At 35.5% G+C, this 26,793-nt stretch overlaps 1 protein-coding gene across 2 annotated transcripts in view; it reads right to left on the bottom strand.

Annotated features, from left to right (window-relative positions):
- TBC1D22A (TBC1 domain family member 22A) overlaps positions 1 to 26,793 on the bottom strand; it is a 140,713-nt gene that overhangs the window by 68,430 nt on the left and 45,490 nt on the right. Inside the window, exons 9-11 of one of the 2 annotated variants that reach the window (XM_059472086.1) lie at positions 21,583 to 21,692; positions 11,494 to 11,569; positions 6,658 to 6,767 (exon numbers count right to left, since the gene is read on the bottom strand). In XM_059472086.1, coding sequence (XP_059328069.1) covers positions 6,700 to 6,767; positions 11,494 to 11,569; positions 21,583 to 21,692 — 254 coding nt within the window. In that variant the 3' untranslated portion in view covers positions 6,658 to 6,699. Of the gene's footprint in view, positions 1 to 6,657; positions 6,768 to 11,493; positions 11,570 to 21,582; positions 21,693 to 26,793 lie in introns of those variants that run through there. The other variant, XM_059472085.1, reaches the window with a different exon arrangement.

The following is a 26,793-nucleotide window of genomic DNA, read 5'->3' as shown; positions in this document are numbered from 1 at the left end:
ACAAATTTATAGCAAGAAGTCTTTGTTAAAGCCTAAGTAAAATATTCCCACTGTCCTTCTGTATACAAATACATTCTTTGGAGATTTTGCTGCCCAGATTACCCCTTTATCCAAATTCACAGAGGTGTATTACCAGCTAAAACAATGAGTAAATGCTCATCTTCCAAAGTTTACAAATTTAAGAAATACTTAAAAAGGTATTAAACCACTAAATTAATTAAAAGAATAATCCCAAGAGTATGGAAGCACTATTATAGGAAACATTACCTAGAGATTAAGGGAACAGAAGTTAAGTGATGTTAAATTACGATAAAGACTAAAGCTGCTCAATTTTTTTCCCCTCAGGATGTATTTTTTGGCTATATGAAAGTCTCGGCCAATATAAAACAGTTTTTCAATATGGAAGCTGGAAGTACAAACCTTTTAGATTTTAAAAGCAATCAAAAATGAGGGCTTTAAAAAAAACTAAGACACAACAACAGATTACTCTAAAGGTTCACTTAACACATCTTGTGTCCAAAGATAACTAAAAACAAATATCAATGAAAATGTATTAAGCCCTGGTATTTCCCCATAGCACTTGTCAGCCGCCCACCTATGGCTAAAGCAGTCTTCACCAGACCTGGTATTTATGTTCCTAAAGTCACACCCTTCCACAATATAAATATAAACAAATATAGACAAATTCTTAAATTGTAAGGCCCAGAACTGCACACCATGCTCAAGGTGATGCTACAGCAACACTGAACACAGTGGGATAATAAACAGTGGGATAATCAAGTCTTTTGGGCAGCTGGCAATGCTGTGTTTGGTGCACCCCAGGATGGGATTTGCCCTCCCAGCCAGGACAAACCAGATCCCTTTTTTCAGAGCTGTTCTTGAGCCCATCCTCTCCCAATCTACACCTGTGCTCAGAATTATTTCATCAAGGTGCAGAACTTGTAATTTGTTTTTGTTAAATTTTTAAATCTTAAATAAATCATTGATGATTGCCCAATGCTCCAATCTAGCAAGATCCTTCTCCAAGGCATCTTGCTCCTCAAGAGTCAACAGTGAACCCCAGTATAGCATCATCCGCAGATTTGGTAATACTGCCTTCAACTCCTGCATCCACATCACTGATAAAAATATTGAAGAGAGCTGGCCTTAGACTTGAACACTTAAGGACATCACTGGTGAATGCTCCCCTGCCAAATGCAGCCTCACTCACTGCAACCCTTTGAGCCCTGCCCTCTGCCAGCTCTCCACCCACTGCACCATTATTACATCATTTAGATCATTAGACTCATGCCAAATGCTGAATTACTATTGTGTGGCTTTGCTTTGGAAAAATTTAGCTTCAAGCTAAATATACTGAAGTGAGATACTGGGTTAAATTTACTATTTGAATGTCACATGTGGATACATACATTACAGCTATGATTTGATAATCTAGTACATCAAGAGGGACACAAAAAAAAAAAGGCAGTTTTATTTCTAAGCAGAGTTACTAACTCACAAAATTTTGTTCTTCACATAGCAGAAACAATTTTCATTTGGTAGTTTGTAGCCATTAAAAGTAAATAATGAAGAACAATAAATTGTGCCAGTTGTGATATTTCAACTATGGTAGTTAATGGGCCTAATGAATTTCTTGAAAGTTGCTTTCTAGTCTAAACAAGTTGAAAAATGGATTACTAAACTCTGTGCTTTATACCTAATTGATGCAAGGCTGGAATAGAAGATGCATTGAGTAAAGAAGCTAATTCTTCCTACTTTGCAAGTAATTGTAAGCAGAAGCTAATTTGCTGATAAAGGTAATTTGGACTGGCATAATCTAAATCTAAATTTTCCATTTCAATGAAAATAAGTATGTATGTGCAATGAACAAGAAGTTATATAATTACTGTCAGCTTTAGGACATGAAGTATTTTATAAAAACTACTTCTACTGCAGTTTCTGATAACATAATTATTTTACAGTTTAAAAACAACCAATTCTTTTATCAAAATTCAAAAGAAACAAAAATTACATTTAGTAAGCTTCCCAACATTTTCAATAAATCTATTTATTGGGTGAAGGAAGTCTTCTGATTAATGACCAAAATACATTACAGTGATGCATTCCAAAGGAGCATACTGTCAAAAATAGGTAACCTGTAGACAAACAGGTTTATTTATAACTATTAATATTTTTATTAATTACACTATTGGTACATTAATTTGATCACATTTAGCCACCTTAAACAGATGCTTCTCAAAGCAGATGGGCCTACACACATAAAATATTTATTCTTCATGTTCAGTGTCAGCATCTCATGCTGTTTCACCAAAGTCAAAATTTAAATCTCTATGATTACAAAATCATGAGCTAAACAGTTAAGGACAGAAACAACCTGTCAAAACAACTCAACTGCTCTCCTGACAGGAAGATGGTGTTAGAACTAGTCCCTAGGCAAGTTTACACATAAGCAAAGAAAAACAGCAAAATAATCTAAGATTATGCCTGAACCGCCAAATTACTGTGGCACAGCATGGTGTTACCACATCTATCTGTACAATTCAACATTTCAGAACATTAGTCTTTTGGCACTCACCTTTATTCCAAGATTCCTACAAATCCTATAGTTTCTGATGTTTGACCTAGTTTTGAAATTTTGAGTATTACTTAAAGTCTATTTTTCAGTCATATTTCATACCCTGAACACTTTGTTGTTAGCTCTTTTGTATCAATATTTTATACTTATTCCATTGTAAATATAAAAAGCACTAAGTGTTAAAAATTATCTGAAATGCATGTAAGCTAACAGTCTCTCATAAAGAGGCATTTTAGTTCAACAAAAGAAAGTGTATATTTCTCATGAAACCCACACAATTTTTCTTAAAAAGTGCAAGAGTAACTGCTCTGATACCAAAGAAAAAGGAAATAATGAGCCAATCTTTGCCACAGGAGCTTATTGGCATTGCCCTTTGCATGCACAATGACTTTTTTGCATTGATCCTTAACGTACGAAAACATGCTATAGAAACACATCAGCACTCCTGTCTTCCATGGAATCATATAATCATTTCAGCTGGAAAAGACCTGTAAGATCTTGATCCTACACCATTAACCTAACACTGCAAAGCCCACCAATAAACCACGTCCCTAAGGGCTCACATCTTTTAAAAACCTGCAGGGACAGTGACTCAAACACTTCCCTGGAAAGCCTGTTTCACTCCTTGATAATCCTTCTGGTGAGGAAATGTTTCCTGATATCCAACCTAAACCTCTCGTGCCACAACTTCCTCTTGTCGTTTCCTCCTGTCCTGTCACTAGTTATTTGGGAGAACTGACTGACCCCCACCTGGCCACAGCCTCCTTTCAGGCAGCTGTAGACAACAAGGTCTGCCTTGACTCCCTTTTCCAGGCTGAACAGCCCCAGGTCCCCCAGCTGCTCCTCATCAGACTTGTGCTCCAGACCCTCCACCAGTTCCATTGCCCTTCTCTGGACACACTCAGCACCTCAATGTCCTTCTTATTGAGAGGGGCCCACAGGATCTGAGGTATGGCCTCACCAGTGTTGAGAAAGGATAATCACTGCCCTGGTCCTGCTGGCCATGCTGTTTCTGATGTGAGCCAGGATTACATGGGCGCTCTCGGCCACCTGGGCACACACTGACTGATGCTCATCCAGCTGCTGCCAGCACCCCCAGGCCCTTCTCTGCAGGGCAGCTCTCCAGCCGCTCTGCCCCAGCCCGTAGTGCTGCAGTGGCTGTTTGTGACCCAAGAGCAGGACCTGGCACTTGGCCTTGCTGAACCTCACACAACTGGCCTTAACCCACTGATCCAGCCTGTCCAGATCCCTCTCCAGAATCTTCCTACCTCCAGCAGATAAACACTCCCACCTGACTTGGTGCAAACTCGCTGAGGGTGCAATCCATCCCTATCTTACAGCTCCCACATACAGAACCTTGCAGTCCAAAACAAAGGACCTTGCCACCAGCCAATGATTGCTTTCTTTTGCAGTGCTCTATTTGTTGAAAGCTAATTTTTAATCTAACTTTCTCTCCTAAATAATTTCTACATTGCTTAAAGCCAGGATATTTGTGGGATACAAAGGTTTGGAGTAAAATCTCAACAGCAGATGTTACCAGAAAAGGGCTTACAACCCCCAATATAAAATTCTGAGAAAAAGTAATTCTGTCAAGACCACAGCTTAGCAGTGAGTTATTAGTAGTTATGTATATTAACTTATATTAATATACATTAATTGCAAAAGGAGCTCCTGATGATTGAAGAAGACATTCTAAAGATCATAAATGTGCACCTCAAGAAAAGACCTCATCACAATACATAGTTCTACTTCAAGTAATAGCAGAGATCCAAGTCAAATATTTACATGCTGATTATATCTTGTTCCACAAGTTTATTTTTTATAACTGGTTAAAACTGTCCACTGTAAAAAATTACAACAAAAGCATTAAAAAATACACTGGAAAGTCCTAAAAATGAAAATATGACTGGCAGAAACACAGAAGTATTGCCAATTACATTCTCCTCATGACCTACAATTTAAAGACAATGGTCTATTTAAATTGAGCTCACTAAACATATAGCTCATAGCTATGACTGAGAAGCATCTTCATCATAACAAAATATATGGTCCATATGCTGATAGTGAAAAGCACAAGAAACTGATAACAAAGCAAAAGAAGAAAATACTAGAGGAGGGAAGGAGGGAAGGGAAGGCCTGGTTCACTCATGGAATCAAATGAAAGTAACAATTCTGCGGTATGTAACACCAAATGGAGGAAAATATTAGGAAAAACACTTAGTAGTAATCCAAAAAGATCTACCCTTCTAGCTAAAAGTTAAGAAAAACTCTCATGTTTGCAGGTGGTCCTCAACATTCCAAGTGCAACAAACAACAGGGAAAAACATATGTTTGATGGGACACCTCTGGGTACCATCACTGGACTTCTCTAGCCTCTTCTTCTAAATCATAACTGTACGAATTCATAAAAGTGTTTATGCCTGACACTTTTTAAATCCCCCATCAAGTGAAACATCTCTTTTCTTCCCTTTTTTCTTTTTTTATTTTTTAATTTGCCATGAAAATAGTAAGGTTTGGCAATTTAAAAGTTTAAGTACTTACAAGTACTCAGGAACTTACAAATTACTTTACAGTCAGGCTCAACTCTTGGTAAGGTTTCTGAACTCTGTAATAGCATACAAATATAATCTCCACAGTAAAACATAAAAAATATTATTTTAAAGATATATCAATTAATTATAATGCCCAGTGAACAGCACTTACAAGTGGATTAAAGTATAATACAGTAATTACAACCATAAAATCAGATATAAAATAACTACTAGTGAGCTAAATAAAGTAGCTTTATTAAAATGAGAAAGAGCTTTGGAGTGCAAATTAATTAAAACAATTATGAAATGCTTACAAGATTTTCTATCACTTCAGCACCAAGCTGACATAGAAAGATGGACCAAGAAACAAGGTCCTTATTAATCACACATTCTCAACAGCAGCAGTAAGGTCTAAATAAATTCTAATAAAATTCTATGTCCATTTCCAATTCAAAATGCTTTCATAAGGCTAAGAATACCCATTTTGCAACTCTTGCAATTAGAGCTCTTTTTTCCAGATACTTCAACACAATCCTAATTCAAAGTTATTGGTGTCTGTAAAATGTTTTACAGTATAATTAAACATGAACATAATTTTGCACATATAATTATGCATTCTTCAACCATCAACCAAAAAATCATTAGCATGATTAAATACCTAACAAAGATAGATCAAATGTCATATATTACCACAGTCTCATTATCAGTTCATTGTATGAACACCCAAGATTCAAATTAAAAACCAAATTAATTAATCTATATCTATCACATATATTGAACAGATAACTTGTTCTGTGAGTTCTGATTAAACAACAGTAAGTGGATTAATAAGAAAAAGTATTAGTCTTGGTTGATATTTTGTCTTTCCGAGAGTCAGATTTTCCAAAAGAAAAAAGCAAAACTATTTTCCCTGCAGTTTAACTGAATGTCCTTCAGAAACTGTGGAAGCATTAAAACTACTCATGAGGTATCTCTAAATACTTTCTGCCTTAACTCGTCATATGAAATGAAGTTCTGAGCAGAATTGTGAAACGTTTGTGTTTAGAGCATTGGACAGCTCTATGGGAATAGGCACCTTTATCTCCTGGGACAAGAACCTGCTGAACATCCACACAATACTCAGAGAAGAAACTGCAAGAATCCCAAGTGAAGTCTGGACATTTAAAACTTTGGCAGCCCATTAAAGAAACACAGCTCTTAAATAAATTCAGACTTTTGAAAGGATAATCCTACAAGTACTAATCCTGTTCTAAGGAAGGATGTTTTATAGACTTCTCCAATTAAATAAGAAAACGTATTAGATATAATTTTAAGAGCTTTATTAACCAACCTTTTAGACATTTCTACAGTAAATATTTCAAAGCATGAGAAGTACACAGAATGGTACAATAAAATAAGCCTTTCCACTGTGGTTAACAAAAATGCACACAAAAATGAAAAAATTTCAACTGAATACATTTCACTAAGAACTTGATCTGCGCATATTTACACACAACACATAACTATGTGCAAGAGAGTTATATTTTAAAATTTTATGTGAATAGCAAAATTATGCAAAATATGAATTTAAGGCCACAACATGAAGGTACTTTATTACAAGTCCTTAGTTCTGGCATCATCTACAGAACTTAAGATAATGAGCCAACCAAGACATTTGTAACCTACGAGAGAAATAAGTAAAGAAAGTATGATTAGTGAAGTCAAGATTTATTTGCTCAGAACATTAGGACAAGAGGCATTATCTAATTTATCTGTCATTTCGTGTGAATGAAAACACATATAAAACATGGCAGCAAAAAGAAAAATAGGACTTGTAAAATTTTTTAAAAGAAGATGGTTTTAAAAGGTGAGATAGCAATTTAACTGCACTTAGGAATAACTAACAATATTTCTCCAAGCAATACTATTCAGTATTTATTAAAAGTCATTCTTTTAAGCAATCCAAATATAATAACCTAAACTTTGCACTAAAACACCTCTTTAAAAATTTTTAACTTTTTTTATAACAATAAAATGTAAATAAACTAGAAATTGTCCCGATGAAAACATCCTATATAGGAATAGCTGTGGTAACTCTCCAAAACAGATGATGAGAAGATGCATTCACAGTGGAAACAGCAGAAATTCTGAAATTTTATTGAACCTTTGAAAAATGCAGCTGAATTCCAGAGAAATCGAAGTCTTCCTTACGAGCAAGTTAAAATGCAGCACTCTTTTTATGTTCCTAGGTATTTTTCCATTACCTCAATTTTGAAGAGAAGGGGGAAAGTATATACAGCAGTTGTAAACTTTTTAACTATTATTTTCAATAATTTTCTGCATTTTTCCATCTCTTGTTACTAAAATTCAAGGGAAAGTTCTACAAAATGATTGGTGATTTATCTACAAATGCTCAGACTTCTCCAAATGGCTACCTCAAACTCTCACGTAATTACCAGCTGTCTTACAGTAAATTGAAGAAGCTGAGACTCTTCCAGCCAAGTGCTAAGCACCTGTAAATTCTGGAAACACAAATCCTGAATAAGTTTGGGCATTCCTATACTGTGTCTGTTTGATTTCAACCCTAAATGAAGTAAAAGTGGAAGATAGTATGACCTTTTGCATGAGTATGACCTTTTACAAACCATGAGAAATGGTTCATCATTTAGAGCAGAGAAGCTCTGCTGGCATTACAGGAAACAGAAAAGATAATAGGAAACAGAAAAGATAATAAGAGATTCTTTGTATTATTGAGCTATCTATTGATTCTCCCTCTCAGTTTTTTCGTATAATTCTGAGAAAAATCTGAATGATGATGACAAGTAGACTAATGAGATTGAATAATGTTTTATCTTCAAACTCCATCTCATCTATAACAACATTCCATTAGCAGACCAAAAAATTCCATTAAACACAATTTGTCAAAATTATTTTCTGGAGTTTAAGCAGAGAGATTATGATTCAATTAAGAGAGTATTTTGGCTGTTTGAAGTCCTCTGCAATATTCTGGAGTGTACACACAAGGACAGTTACTTTGAGGGGAGTTGTGATCCATAAGGCTGGGTTAATGAAGGTTGCTTGTATCACTGACATAATGCATTAGCACTCTCCAAAGCACAAGCATCACCTTTCATATACTGGTAATCCATTACTATTAGCAAAAAGGCAGTACAGGCTCCATCCACTCACACAGCTACTTACTACATCAAGATTTGCTTCACTGTGCAGTTACCCAGCATCAAGAAATAATGTGACACAGTACCAACAGGAATATTATTTTCTTGCACAGTAACCTTAATAAGCACTTAGAGTAAGTACAGCAAAAACAGATCATGAGGAGCTTTTCTAAAACGCAAAGTCACTGAATTTATATCAGCCATACATTTCCCTTTAACTGAAGTACAGCAAACCCAGAATAAAAAGACAAAAGCAAAAAAGAAATGAAGAGTAAACCACAATATTCAATCAAACTATGTCACGATTCCACCAAAAACCCAATAAATTCAGGATCCCTTAGCTGAGGCATCCAAAAGGTTATGACTGCAATACACAACCACCATTGCCTAATTAACAACCAAAACTTTATTTTAATCTTAGACATACTTTGGCGTGCTTTCCTTGAGAAAGAAAGTAATTGAGTGGACAGTCTTCAATACAAAAAGAAACAGCCCAAAGAATAACGAAAAATGTGTATCTTTATGACACAAAACTTTTAACTGGACCCTTGTATTAAAAGGTTGTGATCAGCAATACAAAGTCCAGCTGAGAACAAATTACTAATGATATCCCTCCAGAGTCAGCACTAGGGCCAGTATCTTTGTTAAAAACTAATGATAGCATAGAATACACTCTGTGTTTGCAAATGATATGAGATTGGGAAGGGTGCTTGACACACTGAAAAAGAGGGCTACTATTTAAGGAACATTGGCAAGCTAAAGGAATGGCCGAGAGGAATCTCAGAGATCCAGGAGAGGCAAGTGTCCTCTGTTTGGGATGGAAGTCTCATTCAACAAGCACTGACTGGGCACAGCTTGATGGAAAGCAGCTCTGCCAAGAGGGACGTGGGGTTCCTGATGGACAACAGGCTGTACCCAAGTCAGGAATGCCCTTGCAGCAAGAAAGGCCACGCATTTGTTGGGCTTTTTAAGCAAGAAAGACAACAACAGGTCAGGGGAAGGGATTCTTCCTCTGCATCTACCACTTGGGAAACCATGTCTGGCACACATGAGCAAGCCCAGTGGGAGGCAGAGGAAGCTGGAGCACTTCACACATGAAAGGAGGCTGACAGAACTGGGTTGATCCAGCCTTAAAAAGAAGCCTATGAAAAGCTGCAACTACCTAAAGGGAGCATGCAGAGAATGTGGAGCCAAATTCTTCTCAGAGGTACACTGAGATAAAATAAAAGGTAGTGGACATAAGCTCCATTTTTAAAAACAATTATTTATATAAAAAATAAAATGACAGTGGAAGTAGTCAAACTTCTCAAACAGTTCTACCCAAAGAAGCTGCAGAATCTCCATCCCTGGAATCACTCAAAACTCAACAGGGCAAGACTCCACAGAGCCTGCTCTAAATTGGTCCTGTCCCATTAGACAGAGTCATCCAGGCAAGGAAAAAGGCTTGGAACACTGACTTCCAGAGGCCCCATGTAACCTAAGCAGTTGTAAATGTCCATCAATATTTACTAGCAAACACTCATGATATCTACTAAAAACTACAAAAAAATTATAAAGACCTCACAGCTCTATTTCAAATTAGATAAAAAAAACAGGAACTCACACTTTACTCTCAGTTGCAAAGGATAATCAAAGAACAGGATAAGATGACACAGCTATTTGTTACAACTGACTTATTTTTTTAAAGTGTGAAGCTTTAAAAATAATGCTTCCTAAACCTAATAATTGAGAGAAATTATTTAACTATATCCCTAAAGCACTGAAGGCATAAATAAGACTTCAGCATTTCTTTTTTCCTTAAACTAAAAAATAATATATTGTATTATGCTTAATATTTTTATTCAATTGAACAACAAAGCTGACTATCAGAATGCTATTTCTAATTTTAAAAACTTGGTTAAACAATTTGTTTATATAAACATTCATTGACCAAGTTAAGGAAGTCTATTTATAGGAATTTGAATTATATACTTCATTTAATGTATAATAATTTGCTTCTGAAATGAAAACATCAATTGATGCAAGACTAAAACTACATATAAAAATCACATCACAAGAAGTTAGAATATTTTTTAAGCAACAAAATACACTGATTTAACTATATTTTAATATAAATATTTAGCTACCCAATATACAGAAATATGCCCTTACATTTTTCATATTTACTGGCATTTTAAAAAAATATATCAATAACAAAAATTTTTACATACATTTAAGTTTATAGTGAAATTTTACACAAACCTTTTTCTCCTGCCATTGGTTTGTGATCATTAAAAATACCTTAATATCCTAGAAAGCACAGAGACCATTATAAAATATTAAGGATGTACACACAAGGAGGCAAAATCTCCTATGAGTAGCACGGGCACAAAAAAACCCTTCACTATATGTAACAGAACCAGGGAATTAATGTTTCCAAGAAGATTATCAAATATAAAGCTACACAAGAAATATTTTTCTAAGTCATCACTGCCATGCTAGTGTTGCAAATATATGCCCGGTTCTGCTTCGCAACATTTTGTTAATACTCTGTTCATTAATTTAACAAACTATCAAGAGATTATGTTTAGAATGGGCAAGCATTATCTCTTGCATTTCATTTAATTAAACTCTGTCCTAGCTATATGACAGTCAGCATTTCATAAAGGAATTACTTTAAGGATGAAGGTAAAATATTTCAAAGTGCGCTGCTTAAACATGAAAGAATAATCTAAAATTACCCCTGCACATACTGTAATTTATCTATAAAATTAAAGATGTTATTTCCAGAGTTCATAATTAATTGGATTCCACAGAGAAATTATGCAGGCATTCCAGATAGCAAAATGATGCACAAAGGCACAAAACATAGTGCCGAAGGACAACCATAAACAACCACTGTGACTTGCTGCATTACAACAACCATTGAGGCTTAATGGGAAATGAATACTGGCTGCCTTTTGTGTGTGGTCATTACTCTGCTGCAAAGAAATTGCCATTGAATTTTGATTATATTGCCTTAATAAAAAGTAATGAAAGAGGCTCATGCTCTAGTGGCTTTCTTTTAAATGATACACGACATGATCCGCAAAGGCCAGCGCGCCACAAGCCAGCGATGACACCTCACCTGAGGAAGGTGATGTTACTGCACCACTGCAGGTGACTGCAGTGATGTTGGCTTTTCCTGCAAGCATTTTAACCAAACACTTTCAGTGTAACATCAGTTGGAAATCAGTTTGCCTTTGAGACTTACCATCAATCCGACTAACAAGTTCTTCCAACATCTTCACTTTCCTTTGGATTCCTGGCTGTGCAAACGTGTAGTTATCCTAAAGAAGAGACCACATACAAGTATTAGCTGCAGAAAAGCAAAAAAGGTTTCTTTTCTTTCAATTACTTTTCTTAATCCATGTATTTTTCTCTGTTTTCTGATGGTGTTTCTGTTTTGTGACTACATTTCCTAGGTCTGCTTCTACAGTAAAATAGTAAATCATCACACTGTACGGTTCTGTGAGTCCCCACCTCTAACAGCATATTCTGTATAGCTATTCCTACATCAACTGATCTCTACTTGCTAATCTAGTGAAGTTACTTTATTGCAGAAATTCAAGTAGCTTTAAAAGGCCCTCATCTTACATGCCAAAATGTGCCATGTTAGATATTTTTAAGGTGATTTTTTTTCTCAGAAATTTACAATTCTACAAATAATGTAGGAAATATGAAAATTTAGCCTATAATCAGAGGCAGGGAAATAATTTGATCTTTTGAAGTACAGAGTAATAACTTCAAGCAGCATAAGAAATCAAAAGTCTGTTTTAATGTACTTATAACTGTTCTGAACCCAAGATTGCAGTTAATATCATGAATCAAAATCTAACACACAAGCAATGTAGCTAAAAGGGCATTATATTTGCATATATTTCTTTGAATGAATTAACTCTAAATGGATTTTTAATTTGTGGATTGCAGCTCTATAAAATAGACTTGAGTTTGAAATAATGAGAGCAAGAAAGATATCTCTGCTTGAAACCAAAAGTGATCAATCTTTTAAAATAATGACATTATTCAAATATACAGCAATGTTTCTGAATATTTAATTGGCAATCCCTCCATTCAGCTCTTTTTGTTACAGCTGTCTTCCTGTGGTTCTTGAGAGATTCAAGAAAAGAAAATTATACATACATATTTTAAAAGAAAGTTGCTATGTAGAAGGTTTTTTTGTGTAACCACCACAAGCACAAAAATTAGAGTATTGGATGTTTTGCCTCAACTGCTATTGTTTGAGTAATTCCTTTATCAACTGGAGGTAAGTAATCCCAAAATATTAATTTTTCTTGACTTCATTTCAACTTTTAACTTGGTCTTAGAGTAGAAGAGATGATTATCTGTTCATATGTCTTATGTGTCAGTTAATTTTTATTTTTTCTATTTAAAACCAAAAAAAGTTCTCATTGACTCTCTTGACTTTATTTACATGGATGTTTTAAGGTTTTATTTGACTTATGAAAGTAAACCACAATTTAATCTTCAAATTCTGTAAAACTGCTATAAAGTGTGAAGTCTAAAAGTTCACAAGGCAAAATGATACACTAATAATCCTGTAAATTAAAGTAGTTCAGTCTATAAGCAATTTACAGTATCAAAAAGTCTACTGTATGCTCTGATCACTTGTAACTGACCACAATAACAGCCATTTTAAAAATTATAGCAAATTTTTCTACTAGTTTAGCAGTGGCCCTTTCACAATAATTAATATTAGAACTCCGTGTATAAACTAAAACAGTATGGATAAGGAAGCAAGAATAATTCCCTGAATTTTTCAATTTTTTACAATCACCAAGTAAAATGTGCAACACCTTCAACTTGTTGACATTATTTCACAAACAGAACGTGAGCATCCTTTTTAACCTTTTTAATGCAATAAAGCACCAAAATGGAAAGAATGGAAAGACACACAGAATTCAGATCTATTATACTCTCATTTCAGGAAGACAGAAACTATCCCATGCACTAGAACACTGCCTTCTACACAAGTCTGACAGACACCTGTATTAGTAATGGATAATATCCAAGGCACAGAATCTTTAGGAAATAATAATCACTTTCTTTACAGAATGTACTCTAACAACAGAAACTGTATTCACTTTTTTTTGTCGCAAAATGTTTGTTTACTGTTCTATTTATTTATTTAAACAAAGTTAACTGGTATTTCTAGAAGTAGTACTGCACTCAAAGTACAGCAACATAGTATTTAATTATTTCCTCTGTAGAAGAATTCTCCTGTATGTAATACTGAAAGTCGACACAGAGTTAAAACACTGGTGCTTCGATCATTAGTTTCTCCCCAGGTAGTGCAACTCTTGACTGTGATCTATGAATCTGAAACTATTTCTCAAAGCTTAATTTAATCCATACAAACCTGGAAATGCAACCGAAAACTGCCATCTTGGTTTGAAAACAGGTAAATTTGCTTTTCACTACATTTGATCTTTTGCTTATTTATTTCTCTGTTCATTATTTCAGCCGCAAATGAACACAGCTGGGGGTCACTCTTCTACTTGTGTTAACTCACCTAAACTGGAAAGATCTCTATTGGATTCCCCAGCACTCTCTTCTAATTAAACTGTGTTGTACATATGCCCTCCTATGACACTTGTAGTTGACTTCCTAGAGTTTGTGAAACTGTGAGAAAGACTTTGTAAATGTAAAGGGTATTCTGTTACCCACTATTCTTGCTCCTTTTTATGCTTATCAATGAAGGAAAAATAGTAAAACAGAAAAGACATGCTAAAGTCACAAAATCCATTAATTACTGCTCAGGGCTGAGTCAAGACAATTATTTTCTCAATTACTTACCACTATTTCAGAGATTGTCTTTGCTCATTATGGATGGTCAACATTTCAAATGAGGAAATATTAAAAAAATCAGGATGAAAACTAGGAGTTCACATAAAATATCTCTTATTTCCAAACACTGTTCTTGACAGTGAGCATTCACATATGACAAAGTATGTATTTACACCAGAACCCTTATAAACATAAAAATTCATGCACTGGTGTGCAATAAATATCTAAATTCCTTGATGTTCTACTCAGATAGGTTCCAACACACTTTCAGTGAACTGTGCTAACCTACTTCACAGCTGAATGGGCATAATATCTAGTTCAGACTGACACATAATTAGTTTACCTTACAATACAGAAGGTTAGGACTTTATGTCACAAGAGATCTAAACTTGCATCAGCTTCAAATCTTTGTGTTAAGTCTGTACTTATTCTGTAGAAACTGGTGTAACACCCTACTTCCCTGCAACTACAACTAGGTCTGGATTTCTCAAAAACTGGTTGCTATCATTTAAAATAAAATAATAAAATTATAGGCTTCACAGAATATTTTAAAAACTATTAAGCAATTCCTTACTTTTTTAAGGGTAGAGAAATGGTAAATGGAAGAAACTTGGAAAAATGCTCAAAACAGATTTAATTAGGACTGTCCTCCCAGAGAGGGCAAGGGGGAGAGAGAGAGAGAGAGAGAGACTTCATAGGCACTGGCTGAAGAAAATCCCTTATCTTTTTCTACGTGATGATGGGATCATTTTATAAGAAGAAGCAGCAAGCTGAAGAGGAATGGAAAACAATCTTTCATGACATCACGAAAAAGAAACAGAGCCAGCCAAAGTAAAAGAAAAAAGCACTGTCAGTAATTTGACATTATGACTGCAGCCAAGCAGAGGTGCAGGTACAATGCTTCTCATCTTTTCAGGTCATACACCAACAGTTCACCAACAGTGCACTGAAGAAAATATCAGAAACATTTCTAGAACCAAATGGAAAGTTTTGACACGAGGTGTTCATTTGTTGTTTGCTCATGTTTCATCAATGAGATCAGAGCTTTTAAATATAGAGGATACACTAAGCAATCCATACAAATCATACAGACTTGGATGGCTATTTTCTCTACCAATGCATATTTAAGAACTGCTATGCATCAACTTAGTATGTTGAAGTATAGTATCACATGAACAAATGACAACTGAAAGAAAAAGGTTTTCTTATCCTCATTATGTCACAAAGAGATCTCCTGAATTCTTCTTTTTTACACATTTAAGTACTTCATTCACATATTACTGAATTCTCTAAGCAAACTCCTATTAAAAATCTTGGTTCATCTTGCTCAGCAAGTTATGCAAAGAGATAGGGGCAGGAGGGAGGGAAACATGACACCAGATAATGATAGCCACGATGTATATTTACACTATCCATGGAACCACACTTCACCCAAAATGTTTCTAAAAGATTGAGATTATAATGTAAATTCAGTCCTGAATATAGCTCAGGAGAGAGTGTGCACACACAAGAACAAACACACAAGTGTGCTGAACTATGCTGTTAGCACAGTCCATAGCATGTTCCATTATTACTCCAAGACACCTTCTTTAGAAGAAAGGGTCTGTCAACTGAGGTGTTCTCATTCTCTGAAAAAAATCCCTTCACCCAGGATTTTTCTCCTGGGAAGCTGAGAAGTCTCAGAGAAAAAGAAAACAATTCTTATCTCATTTTCTTCTCCTGTGTTTTGCTTCTCTGGAATGTGTTTGGCGAATTTTTACCCCCAGGTGGTTGTTTCATTGGATTTTGGTGTGAGTTTTTTTGACTCTCTAGCCAATCAGGGCCAAGCTGTGTTGAGACTCTAGAAAGAATCATGAGTTTTCATTATTATCTTTTTAGCACTAGGTATCCTTTCTGCATTCTTTAGTATAATATAGTATTCTTTAATATAATGTAGTATTACAAAGTAATAAATTAGCCTTCTGAGAGCATGGAGTCAGATTCATCATTCCTGCCTTCATTGGGACACTCCCAGCAAATACAATCGTCAACCATTACAACTATTAAGCCTGACTTTTCAAAATGCAACATTTCCTAAGTAGTAGGAAAAATATTTACAAAGCATCACAACCCAAAATTTTGCATAAGAATGCAAAACAGTATCTTACTTATTCCTACATAACGGGACAAAAAAACCAACAGTTTATTAAAATGTAGGTACTGTTTCTCCTGTTGGAGTAGCATCCACAGAGTCAGAACAAATGATCCAACCTTCTACTGGTGTAGTCAAACCTCAGTTTTGCTCAAGTGGATGTATTATAAATTACAGAAACTGTTAAAGTGGCAATGACAAAAGTGCTCAGAGTACATTTTTGAATTACAGCATAGGCCAGGCAACAGTTCAAATCTGGATAAGAGCTAGAAATCATAAATACAGACTTGTACAATTCCAAAAGCTGATGCTGCAAATTTTAGGTAGAGGATAAAATATTTTTATGCTGAAGTATACTGATAGTGCAGTATATTTCATCTACTGATTACAAATAGATTTGTTGTCTTCCTGAAAATTTTACTCACAGTGACAGGCCAGAAAACTGCACTATTATGCAGAAACTTGTGCAGGAGTTCAATCAAAAGGTACAAAGAAAGCTATATTTGACCTATTCTTCCTTTCAAATAAACCAGGAAGGTCCTATGAAGAATTTTTAGAAGTCTTACTTCTGCACATTCTTCTCAACAATCGAAATGCATGTTCATGTTATTTATTTGATCCAGCTTTCCAAGCACCATTCCTTCCATCCATCCATGCATATATAAGTAACAACTTTCCATAACCCAGGAGTGAGAAAGAACTCTGCAGGATTCCCCTTAAAGGTCATAAATCTTGCCATTTTATCAGACATAGAAATAGCTAATATGTACCTCAGCATACTCTAGTCCCTGGATATGAATTATCTCACTTTTGTTCTAAAAATTACCAGGCCCTGATAAATGATTATGTTAATATTTTAGTGTTATTTTTAATACATCTGGTTAGATCATTATGCATTGCACGTATTTCCCCTTTGGTTATTTTATTACCAGTATACTCGAACTTAAAATGAAAAGTTATACTCTATTTTATACATGAACATTACATTTTCAGGTGGCACAGATCAATGTGAACTTTTTACTGGAATGTTAATGAGACACTGTTGAAGAAAGTGTTATAAAGGACAATTTAATAATAAAAAAAAAGAAGTTAATAATCTGGATATATGGGAATGTCTACTTAATTACATGAGAAAAATACTCATGGGATAATTCTTGTTTTCCCATATGAACAGCCACAGATGAAAATACAAGAATGTTCATGCATCATCTACAGTTTAGAAGTGTTGCAAAGACAACCAGCTTTATCACACACATGGAAGATATATTTTGCATATGGCCACACACAGCCTCAGAACCAGGTTTTCATAAATCAGCATAAATCAGCACATCTTGCAAGAATACAGGCTGGAGACGAGTTCTGTGCCAAAGGACCTGAAATCTCAGCAGACAGAGAGCTCAGACTGAGTCACTGGTGAGCCCTAACAAAGCCAGCCAGCAGACTGCTGGCCCATGGAGGGAAGTGCTTGGCTGCCCAAAGCCAAATCACCCGGAGCAAGCTGCTCAAGGCTATGTGGACTCTGGGTTTGAACTTCCAGAATGAGGATTATACAACCTCTCTGACCAAACAGTTCCACAGTTCAATCTTTACTGTGCAGATTTTCCTTCCAATGTTTAAAAATAATTTGTATTTCAAGACTGTATCAAAAATACCATGTCCAGTTTTAAGGACCCTGATACAAGAGAAAGGTAATAAGTTTCAGAACAAAATGAAGCAAGAGCAAAAGGTCACCAAGATGCTAAGAGATATGGAGCACATGCTCTTTGAGGGCCTGGGGAAACTGGGCTTGCTCAGCCTGAAGTAAAGACAGCTCCAGAAGCACCTAATCACAGCCTAATAAAACCCAAGTTATCAAGAGAACAAATCTCCATTTTCCATAGTGGTGCCCAGCGGGAAGATAAGAGACAAGCAGCATAAACAAAAAATATTCCATCTGCCCACTGGGGAGAAATTTCAATACAAGGATGAGGAAGCACTGAAATAGGTTAAACCCCAGAGACTGTGAAGTCTCTGTCCTTGGAGGGTTCAAACCCAGCTGGAAAAAGCCCTGAGAAACTCAGTCTGACCTCAGAACTGGTCCTATATTGCACAGAATTATCCTATTTTCTTATGATTTCAGAAGATCTCATGTGTACTCCTGAAATAAATAAAAAGCAATTGCAGTGAAGCATAGTCTTTCTGGGACAAAAACTAAAATTCAGAGCACAGACTCAGGAAGCACTGAAAAGGAAAACAATTACATACATCATCATTCAAAATTGACTGCTATAAGACAGCTACAGATTTCAAGATTAAATTATATTTATATTTAAATACTCCTAGTATTTGTTGGATCAATTTTTAAAACTTTCATCAAACTGTGATATGACACATGTGCATTCAAACTTAGAGACAACCAACAAAGAAGATGCAAAGTAATCTAAGAATAAAAAATAGATTAAATTATCATGCAAGATTAAACATTAACTGTTGGAAAAGTTCTGCAAATTCTCTAGCTGGAGCCAAAAACATACTTGCATAGGAACCTCCAGATGACAAAAAAACCAGCACAGAGGAATCTGCTAAAGTGACAGATTATTTGAACAAGTTTTTATTTATTCTCTCAGCTGAGAACTGTATGCATGTCAGGAAGTGACTGTCCTGCTGCCAACCCCTGTTCTTGGGTCTTGTTCTATTGCACAGGTCTCTGTGGTTCAAAGATGCTTTCTTATATTAAAAATACACAGTCCATTAGATACGTAAGTGAGGGAGGTAGATGAGTGAGGAATGAAGAAATAATAGATACTATGTGTGGTAAAACTCCAGCAAGAAATGCATATGTCTTAATAACACCTTTGACAACTCTAGAATCAAGAAAATGAGACCATATGGATGGTTTGGAAAAATAAATGAGTTTTGTGTTAAGAATAATAAAGGGGTACAAATACAATCATACAATCATTCTTCCATTACACCTTTCTGCAGTGAAAAGACAAAACAGACAAAAAAACGTATCTAGTTCATATTAGCCAAAAATTTCACAAGATGACCATATGAGTTATCAAAGTGCACTCTTTAAACTTATCCAATACTGGTAGGGCAACATGAAATGGAAATTTATATTGACAAATAAATTAATGGAAACACTGTGCAGAGATTCTTTGATTGTAGTTACATGTCACATATCCCTGTACAGTTTATTCAGACATCTCAGGCAAAATCATCACATCCATCACACAGGAGTCTTCTATGCCATATTTTCAGAGAGAAATGATTGTGTATCCAGAATGCAAGTCATCCAGAACTATAGCATCACACAATGAATCCACTGGGAATCTTTAAAGTTCATCTAGTCCAAACCTCCTGCTGTGGGCAGGGACAGCTTCAGCTCGATCACGCTGTTTAAAGCCACATCAGTCCTGACCTTGTACACTTCCAGGAAGAGAACATCCACAACATCTTTGAGCTCCCTCATCATAGAAAATGCACTCCTAATGCCCAATTTAAGTCTCTTCTGTTTGAAATGTTGCCCCTTGTCCTACTACTACAGACCCTGGCAAAAAGTCTCTCTCCAGCTTTATTAAAAGTCCCCTTGAAGTACTGAAAGGTTACGGTAACATCTCCCCAGAGCCTTCTCTTCTCCAGGCTCAAAAACCTCAATATTCTCAGCCTTTCCCTCGTGGGAGAGATGCTCCAGCCCTCTGATCACCTTCATGGCCGTTCTCTGGACCCACTCCAGCAGGTCCATGTGTGCCCCGTGCTGGGGATCCCTGAAATGGCTGCAGCACTCCAGGTGGGCACTCACAATGCAGGGTAGAGGGACAAATCCCCTCCCTCACCTTGCTGCCCACCTGCCTTGCACACACCCCAGGACACAGCTGGCTTGCTGGGCTGCAAGTGCACATTGCCAGCCCTGTCCACCAGCATCTGAGTCCTTCTCTACAGGGTAACTTCTTCCAACCAACCCTACCTGCAACTACAGGACTGTTTTATCTGCTATGTGGTATCATCACAGAAAGGAAACAAAGCAGGAGAATGGGAGAAGAAAAACAAGAAACCCTTTTATTTCAGCAGCACTGCAATTGCACTGAATTAACTGTAACATCATTAGTCACACCACTAGCATAATCTTTCAAGCCTTCTTTTGATGGATGAGTGCATCCTTTAATACATCCAACACTATTCCATTTATATAACAGCTTAAATTTTCATTAATGCAGTTTAATTCCATTGCAATTGGTTTCCATATTTTGCTTCTGAGTACTTGATAGTTTTGTATGAAAACAGAATTTTAGGAGAAATTGACTAATCTGTGAACTTCCTTTCCAAGAAAAAAAGTAAAGCAACAGGCTAGTAACAGTAATGTCCCAGAAGCAGGTAAAACAGTTGGAGGAGAGTTATCATTTCCTACCTGGCTTTCTTCCTTCCCAGTAGATTGCAAGCTCTCACTTTTTTCTTTATAACTTTTCACATAATTTTGCTATGTGGTCAAATAGTTTAAAATTTAGGAGGTCTGAGACATTGAAATAAGCAAACCAGCATTTGTTACAGGAACTGATGTGGGAAAATGACTGAGCATTTCAAAAATGCTACAGAAACACTGAGCTTTAACCAGGAAAAATACACTTAAAACACCTTCAAAAATGTTAAAGCCTTTTGTTGCTGATTCAATCCTAGAACCATTTTGTCAAAAATGAATTCTGTTACAAGGTTCAATTCACAATGTGCCTTAGCCAATGAAACATTCATATTAAAATAAGTCATAGGAAAGAATGTTGTAGATACTTGTAATCTTTATAAACTTTTAAGCCCATGAACATTTACACAAAAATCTACCATTATTAGATTCCAACTTGCTGCCTGTAACAGGAAAATTGTGCCTTCATTTATAGCGTTTCCACATAGAAAAAATCAAACTCTCAGTGAAGCAGCGTAAGTACCAAGTTTTAAATGGGTATTTTAAAAATATGAAGATAATTTCAGGAACTATTAAGACAGCAATCACTTATAGGTTGCTATAATAACAACTGAAAAATTAATAAATAAGCCAGGTTTTTACCACCTCAGTGAAATTCTGAGCCACTATTCCTCATGCTTGGTAACAGATTTGTAAAACATGCATCTAGAACTGGAAGTTTCTGTTCTGCTCTAGAACATCACACACAATGGAACATGCAGACATTTTCATTAAGAGAAGTTGAACGGGTTTGTTTTTTCCTTTCCCTTCTTTCTTTTCTATGCCAAACTCAGAGCGGATTTCTCCAATGGGAAATTCAGAAAACCCCTGTTTTTCATAGATATACTCTTTTTCAGCCTTAAAGTAGTTGAAAGCCATGACATTAATCAGTTAACTCCACTACTCACAGAGGGGAAAAATCAATTTACCTGAATGCCATCAAGCAACTTGCTCATGCACCAGTAACTGTCAGCTTCTATGTTCTGCAGCACTTCTTCAGGCAGACTGGAAACATCAAAATTTTCCACTTCTTCTTCTTCTGTTTCAGGAAAAGAAAGAGAAAGACAAGTCAACGAAGTGCACAGAATAAATAAAGCGAGAATGAGGAAAATAATTGAAAACAAAGACAGCCACCACTTATCTTTGAGTCAGAAACAAATGCACATTTACTTTAACAGGGCCTAAATGAATCATTTATTGCTTAACTGTGTCATCTAATGGCTTTAAATGTTAATGAATACTTAATTTCTTGCAGACTGTGAAAATCTCAAATCATGCCTGGTTAACCAGAATTAATATATAATAAATCACTTTATTCTAAACATTTCACACCTGAAGGAGGATCAGAAGCACTTTGAGAGCCCTCAAGCTATATATGAACAATTCCTGAAGAAGATGACTATGTTTGCACCATGCACAGAATGTGCAAATATGTTGCCAGTATTCACAGAACAAAAAGCACTGAAAAATACTTCTCAGAAAAGCACTGAACTTTATGTAAAAAAGCAGACTGCAGCTTGAATTTAGAAAATAAAAACCTTTCCAAATAGAAAAGAAAATTAATGATGTATCCACTACAGCAGGGAACAAAGCTTTGGCATATCTAACACATATTAACTCACAAAAAAGTATTACAGTTATACAGTTTATTATATTTTCATAAATCAGTGCCCCACTGTAAAAAAAAATCTAGTTAATATTTACAACTTTCAGTTTAATATTTCAAATGGCAAAAAAAGAAGCAACCCATTCTCACTCTGCCTCACTATGTCTACAGAAAAAACCAGTAAATGTACAGAGTTCCTTGTATTGATATAAAACACAAACATATACTGAAGTGCCTTCCCTTTGAATGAAGTCTTCAGGCCCTCCTCCACCCAACATTTGCTGAAAGAATGAGATTACAACTACTTTGACCACATGCTCCTTTGCAAATTTTCTGCCTTGGAGCACCTTTTCTTTACATGACACTGGTATCACATTTCTAAAAGAAAAGGCAGCTATAAACCATGGCACAACACATGTGGGTATGAAAAGATAACAAATGAAAAAGACTTGTTATGTTCTCTTTCTCATCTTTCTTATCTTACCTCATTTTTGTCTCTTTCTTTCAAAATCTACCATTTTGCACTATATTCTCACATCAGGTTTTAAACCAACAAAAAAGTTGAAGATCCATATAAACATCAGAGGTGAGCATCTTCACCTCCCTTCACAGCCAACAAAGAACACCAAGAAGTGACAGAGTACTACCTGACTTGTTCTAAACTAGAAAGACAAATCAGATGAATCACATTTTTAAAAAATCTTGCTTCTCAGTATTAAGTATAATTTGCTTTTAAAAGGATTGCCTCAGAATGCAGACCTTTAAACTGTGGAAGTGTAAACTAAGCTGAATAAAAGCTTTAAACACCCACCAAATGATCTGCTGTCCTGTGACTGAACTACCTGCAAGTTGTAGGAAAACCAGGGCAGTTTGTAGGTAGGCTAAATGATGCAACCTGGACAGCAACAACAATTCAGCAGTAATATTTTGGAAAAACTAGATTCTTATTGTTCTAATAAAGATGGATTATGAAATTAGAATGACCAATTTTTATTCCCTCCAGAAAACACACTACAGCTTTTAAGAAATATCTTTCAATGGCTCCAATTACTGTTCATCAGAGGTATGTCCCTCAAGAACGAAGAGGAAGTCAGGCCAGGCCTTTCTGAAAAGAACACAGGTCTGACACAAATTTACTACTCTGAGTAAAATTCTCATTATTCCACAGGGAACAACAACCTAGAAAAGGATATAGATAAGATATAAAATAGCTTTTAGGAATCTTTCTTCACTGAAAGAATTGGCAGTCTCCAGTTATAATGTCACAGAACCACATGCTCTGCCATTACTGACTTTAAAAAAGCAGTTTTATGAAGTACTTGTCCAGCTGTTTTGTCTCCCCTCTGAAGAGCTATCCAAGAACATTTTGCTTTTCTGTGGCTTAAAGAGACTGATCTTTAGCATTTCCATAAGCCTCTTAAACACAAAATAATTATTCAGTATCTTTTATATGGTCTTTAAATATATAAGCTACTTCTAGACCAATTTTGAATCCCATTGTGCTTCCAATTCATCACACTAAGTCATCTCTTCTAAAGTCAGATAATAAAGTTTTGAAATTAAAAAAATCTAATTAAGTGTTTCAGAATACTCAGTTGTATTTCTATTGTACCCTAGCAGTATTTCCCCTGTGTAAAGCAACTGTGTCAAACTTTGGCTTAAAATTCTTCAACCAAGTATTTCAATAAATAAACCTAATTACTTGCACCTATAATACAATACAGTTTCATTAAATCAGCTAAGATGTATATTTTTGGATATGTTACGTTAACTGGTACTTTTTGATTCAAATGTGGACTATGATGAACAAGGAGAAGCACTGAGGATGCACCCAAGAACTCTTCTAATAAAGATGGCACAGCATCCCAAAAGTGAAGTCTCAAACAAGCAAGTGCTCAGTGATGTCAATGGTTTCTGCTGCACCAATCCACCCTACCTTGCTAAACTTGACTGAGGAAGTTCAAAACTGACACTGAATATCCAAAGGACCCTTTCCCAAATTACAAAGGAAATTAAAAAAAGGCCATCCCTTTTGACAAGCTCCAGAATTACAGAACATTTGATTGGCAAAATGCTATGCAAAATCGTAATTTACATATTTAGCATTTAATCATTTATTTGGGTATGCACATAGTGCAAAATGCTTCATTTTCCCTGCAATTTTAAGGAGAAAAGCAGTCAAGCTCCATGTTGCTCTCTCTCTCTCTCTCTCTCTCTCATTTTTTTTTCTTATTTGGATGAAGAAATAAACACACTAGAAAAGTTTTGAAAGCAAGACCACATGGGATTTCAGAAAAAACAGAAGCAAAAATAACAAAATAACCATCCCAAAAGTACCTAAGATATTATTTGTGCTTGAAAACATAATTGCAATTTCTGGTTTTAAATAACTTTAAATTTATTTTCAATGAGTGAAATCTGAATGGACAGTAACATAAAGACTGAATAAAAGAATGCAGACAGAAACAGCAGGCCAGCATGTGCAATATCTGGGGGAGAAAAGATCACTGCCTAAAACTTCCCAATTACAAAGTCCTACAGTCTCCTGTGGAGATCATTATCAAATTATCTATAAAAGCGTAAAAGACAGGAAAATGCCTGGTTGCCTGGAGGAGAACTGCTGTAGCATGGAGTCTGTGACATGCTGATCTGAATACATGCATTGCTGTAAGCATGGGATTAGCTCTTCTTTACTCCCTCCCAGGGTATGCTTCTAAAACTTCCCACCCTGCAGAAAGACTAACTTTTTCTAAACAGTTCTAACTGGATCCACTCACGAAAGCAGAGACAGAAGGATAAAATCAAAATTTAAAAAAATACTGCTTACAGCTATTTACAGATTTAGTTTCCCAATGACAACAGAAAGTAAACATGCTAAACAGCTTGCCTCCATTAAAAGTAGGTTTTAATTCAAGATTAAGCCTAATGGATGATTTTGATTGAAGTTGTACAGAACGTTAAAATTAAGTTCACAATCTTAAGATCTTTGTCTTTTAGCTGTAACAGACTTCTTCTGGAGAGTGCTGGAATTTTACCTTCTCAGTACAGATCAGGGGTAAAAACACATGCAACCAACACAAAGGTCGTTTGCATTCAGAACTTCTCTAAACCTGCTACTGACACCAAAACTCAATCTTTATAAAGTGTGAACAAAATTATTGTAACTTGATAGTTTTCATACTTCATTACACCAAGCAAGTTCCTACAAAAGATACCTACTTTAAATGAAGCACACGTTCTCTCAAAGGTTTTTTTTAAATGAAACAAACATTTAATTGTGTTACTAATGTTTTAACTGTAGCTTTTTATCTTGAAATTGTTTCTCAACACAGAATCAGCAAATCTCAGATGAATTCACTGGGGTGCGAGGTAGGGGATAAAATGGATGGCAGGGTAAAAAAGACTTAGTGCTGAAGCCCAAAACAGACTGCAATATCCCCAATAAATTATGATTGCTCATTACATACACTCAATATACAAAATAATGCATAAAGACATTAGATCAATTAATGAGCTGAACAATTTAAAATTGGGGATTTTTTAGCTCTATTTTGTGCAAATGTAGACAAGGCATTACCATATACCTGAAGTCCCAATTACATATCCCTCGCAGCAGTGCAAGGAAACCATTCTGACCACCGAATGCACAGGTATTTCTCTGTATAAAGCTTACTGTGCTGCAATCTATTTCAGATGTTACATCTTCAGGCAGATCTAACATAAAGGTTACCACCCAAGTATGCAAGTACAAAAAAATCACACACACATGATTGCATGCAGAGGTGCACAGCAATATTTTCACAGCTAGATCTTACATATTCCACTCCAAACTTAGTTTTCAAAAAGCCTTATGAAACACCTATTCAATCACTGCTGCACTAAGGCAATGTTTTTCTAAGATCCGGACATAATAGAGCATTTAAATGTAAATTCTTTCAGTAACAATTGCCTAATTAAATATGTATATTACCATATCAATATCTCCCATTGAAAAAGTCCTAGTTACATATTAATCTTGATAGAAATAGCTCTTGAGCTGTTAAGGATGAATCACCAAAATAAAACTTTCCCTTTTCTTTGTGGTACTGCAGTCACAAAGGTAAAATTTTTTAAAAACCTTAATCATCTCATCAGTTCAAGCTTAGGTAAATATGGCCTTACTGTATTACAAATATCTCCCTATAAACAGTCATGTTCTCACATACATGATATATTGACAACTCGTCTATTTTAATACTGTTAATAATCTTACATTGTTTTCAACTGATCTTCCACAATATCCTTCAAATGCAATAGGAAGCAAGATGAATATCTTTATGCATCCGTGTAAGAACAGTGTTTCAAACATTAATCATTATATTCTATTCATATGAATTCTCTAATTTGCTGCACATGTTGACTGTTACAATCTTGTGTGACCTGGCAAGGTAAAACATCCTGTCCAAAAACACTGGAAACTTGATCACATGGACTGGACATCCATGCTCATCAAAATTAATGTATGACCCTGCAAGTACTCTCAATTTGTTCTGTC

This window comes from Ammospiza nelsoni, chromosome 5, assembly GCF_027579445.1.
Source record: "Ammospiza nelsoni isolate bAmmNel1 chromosome 5, bAmmNel1.pri, whole genome shotgun sequence".
Taxonomy (NCBI): Eukaryota; Metazoa; Chordata; class Aves; order Passeriformes; family Passerellidae; genus Ammospiza; species Ammospiza nelsoni.
This window is presented reverse-complemented; position numbering and strand designations above follow the sequence as displayed.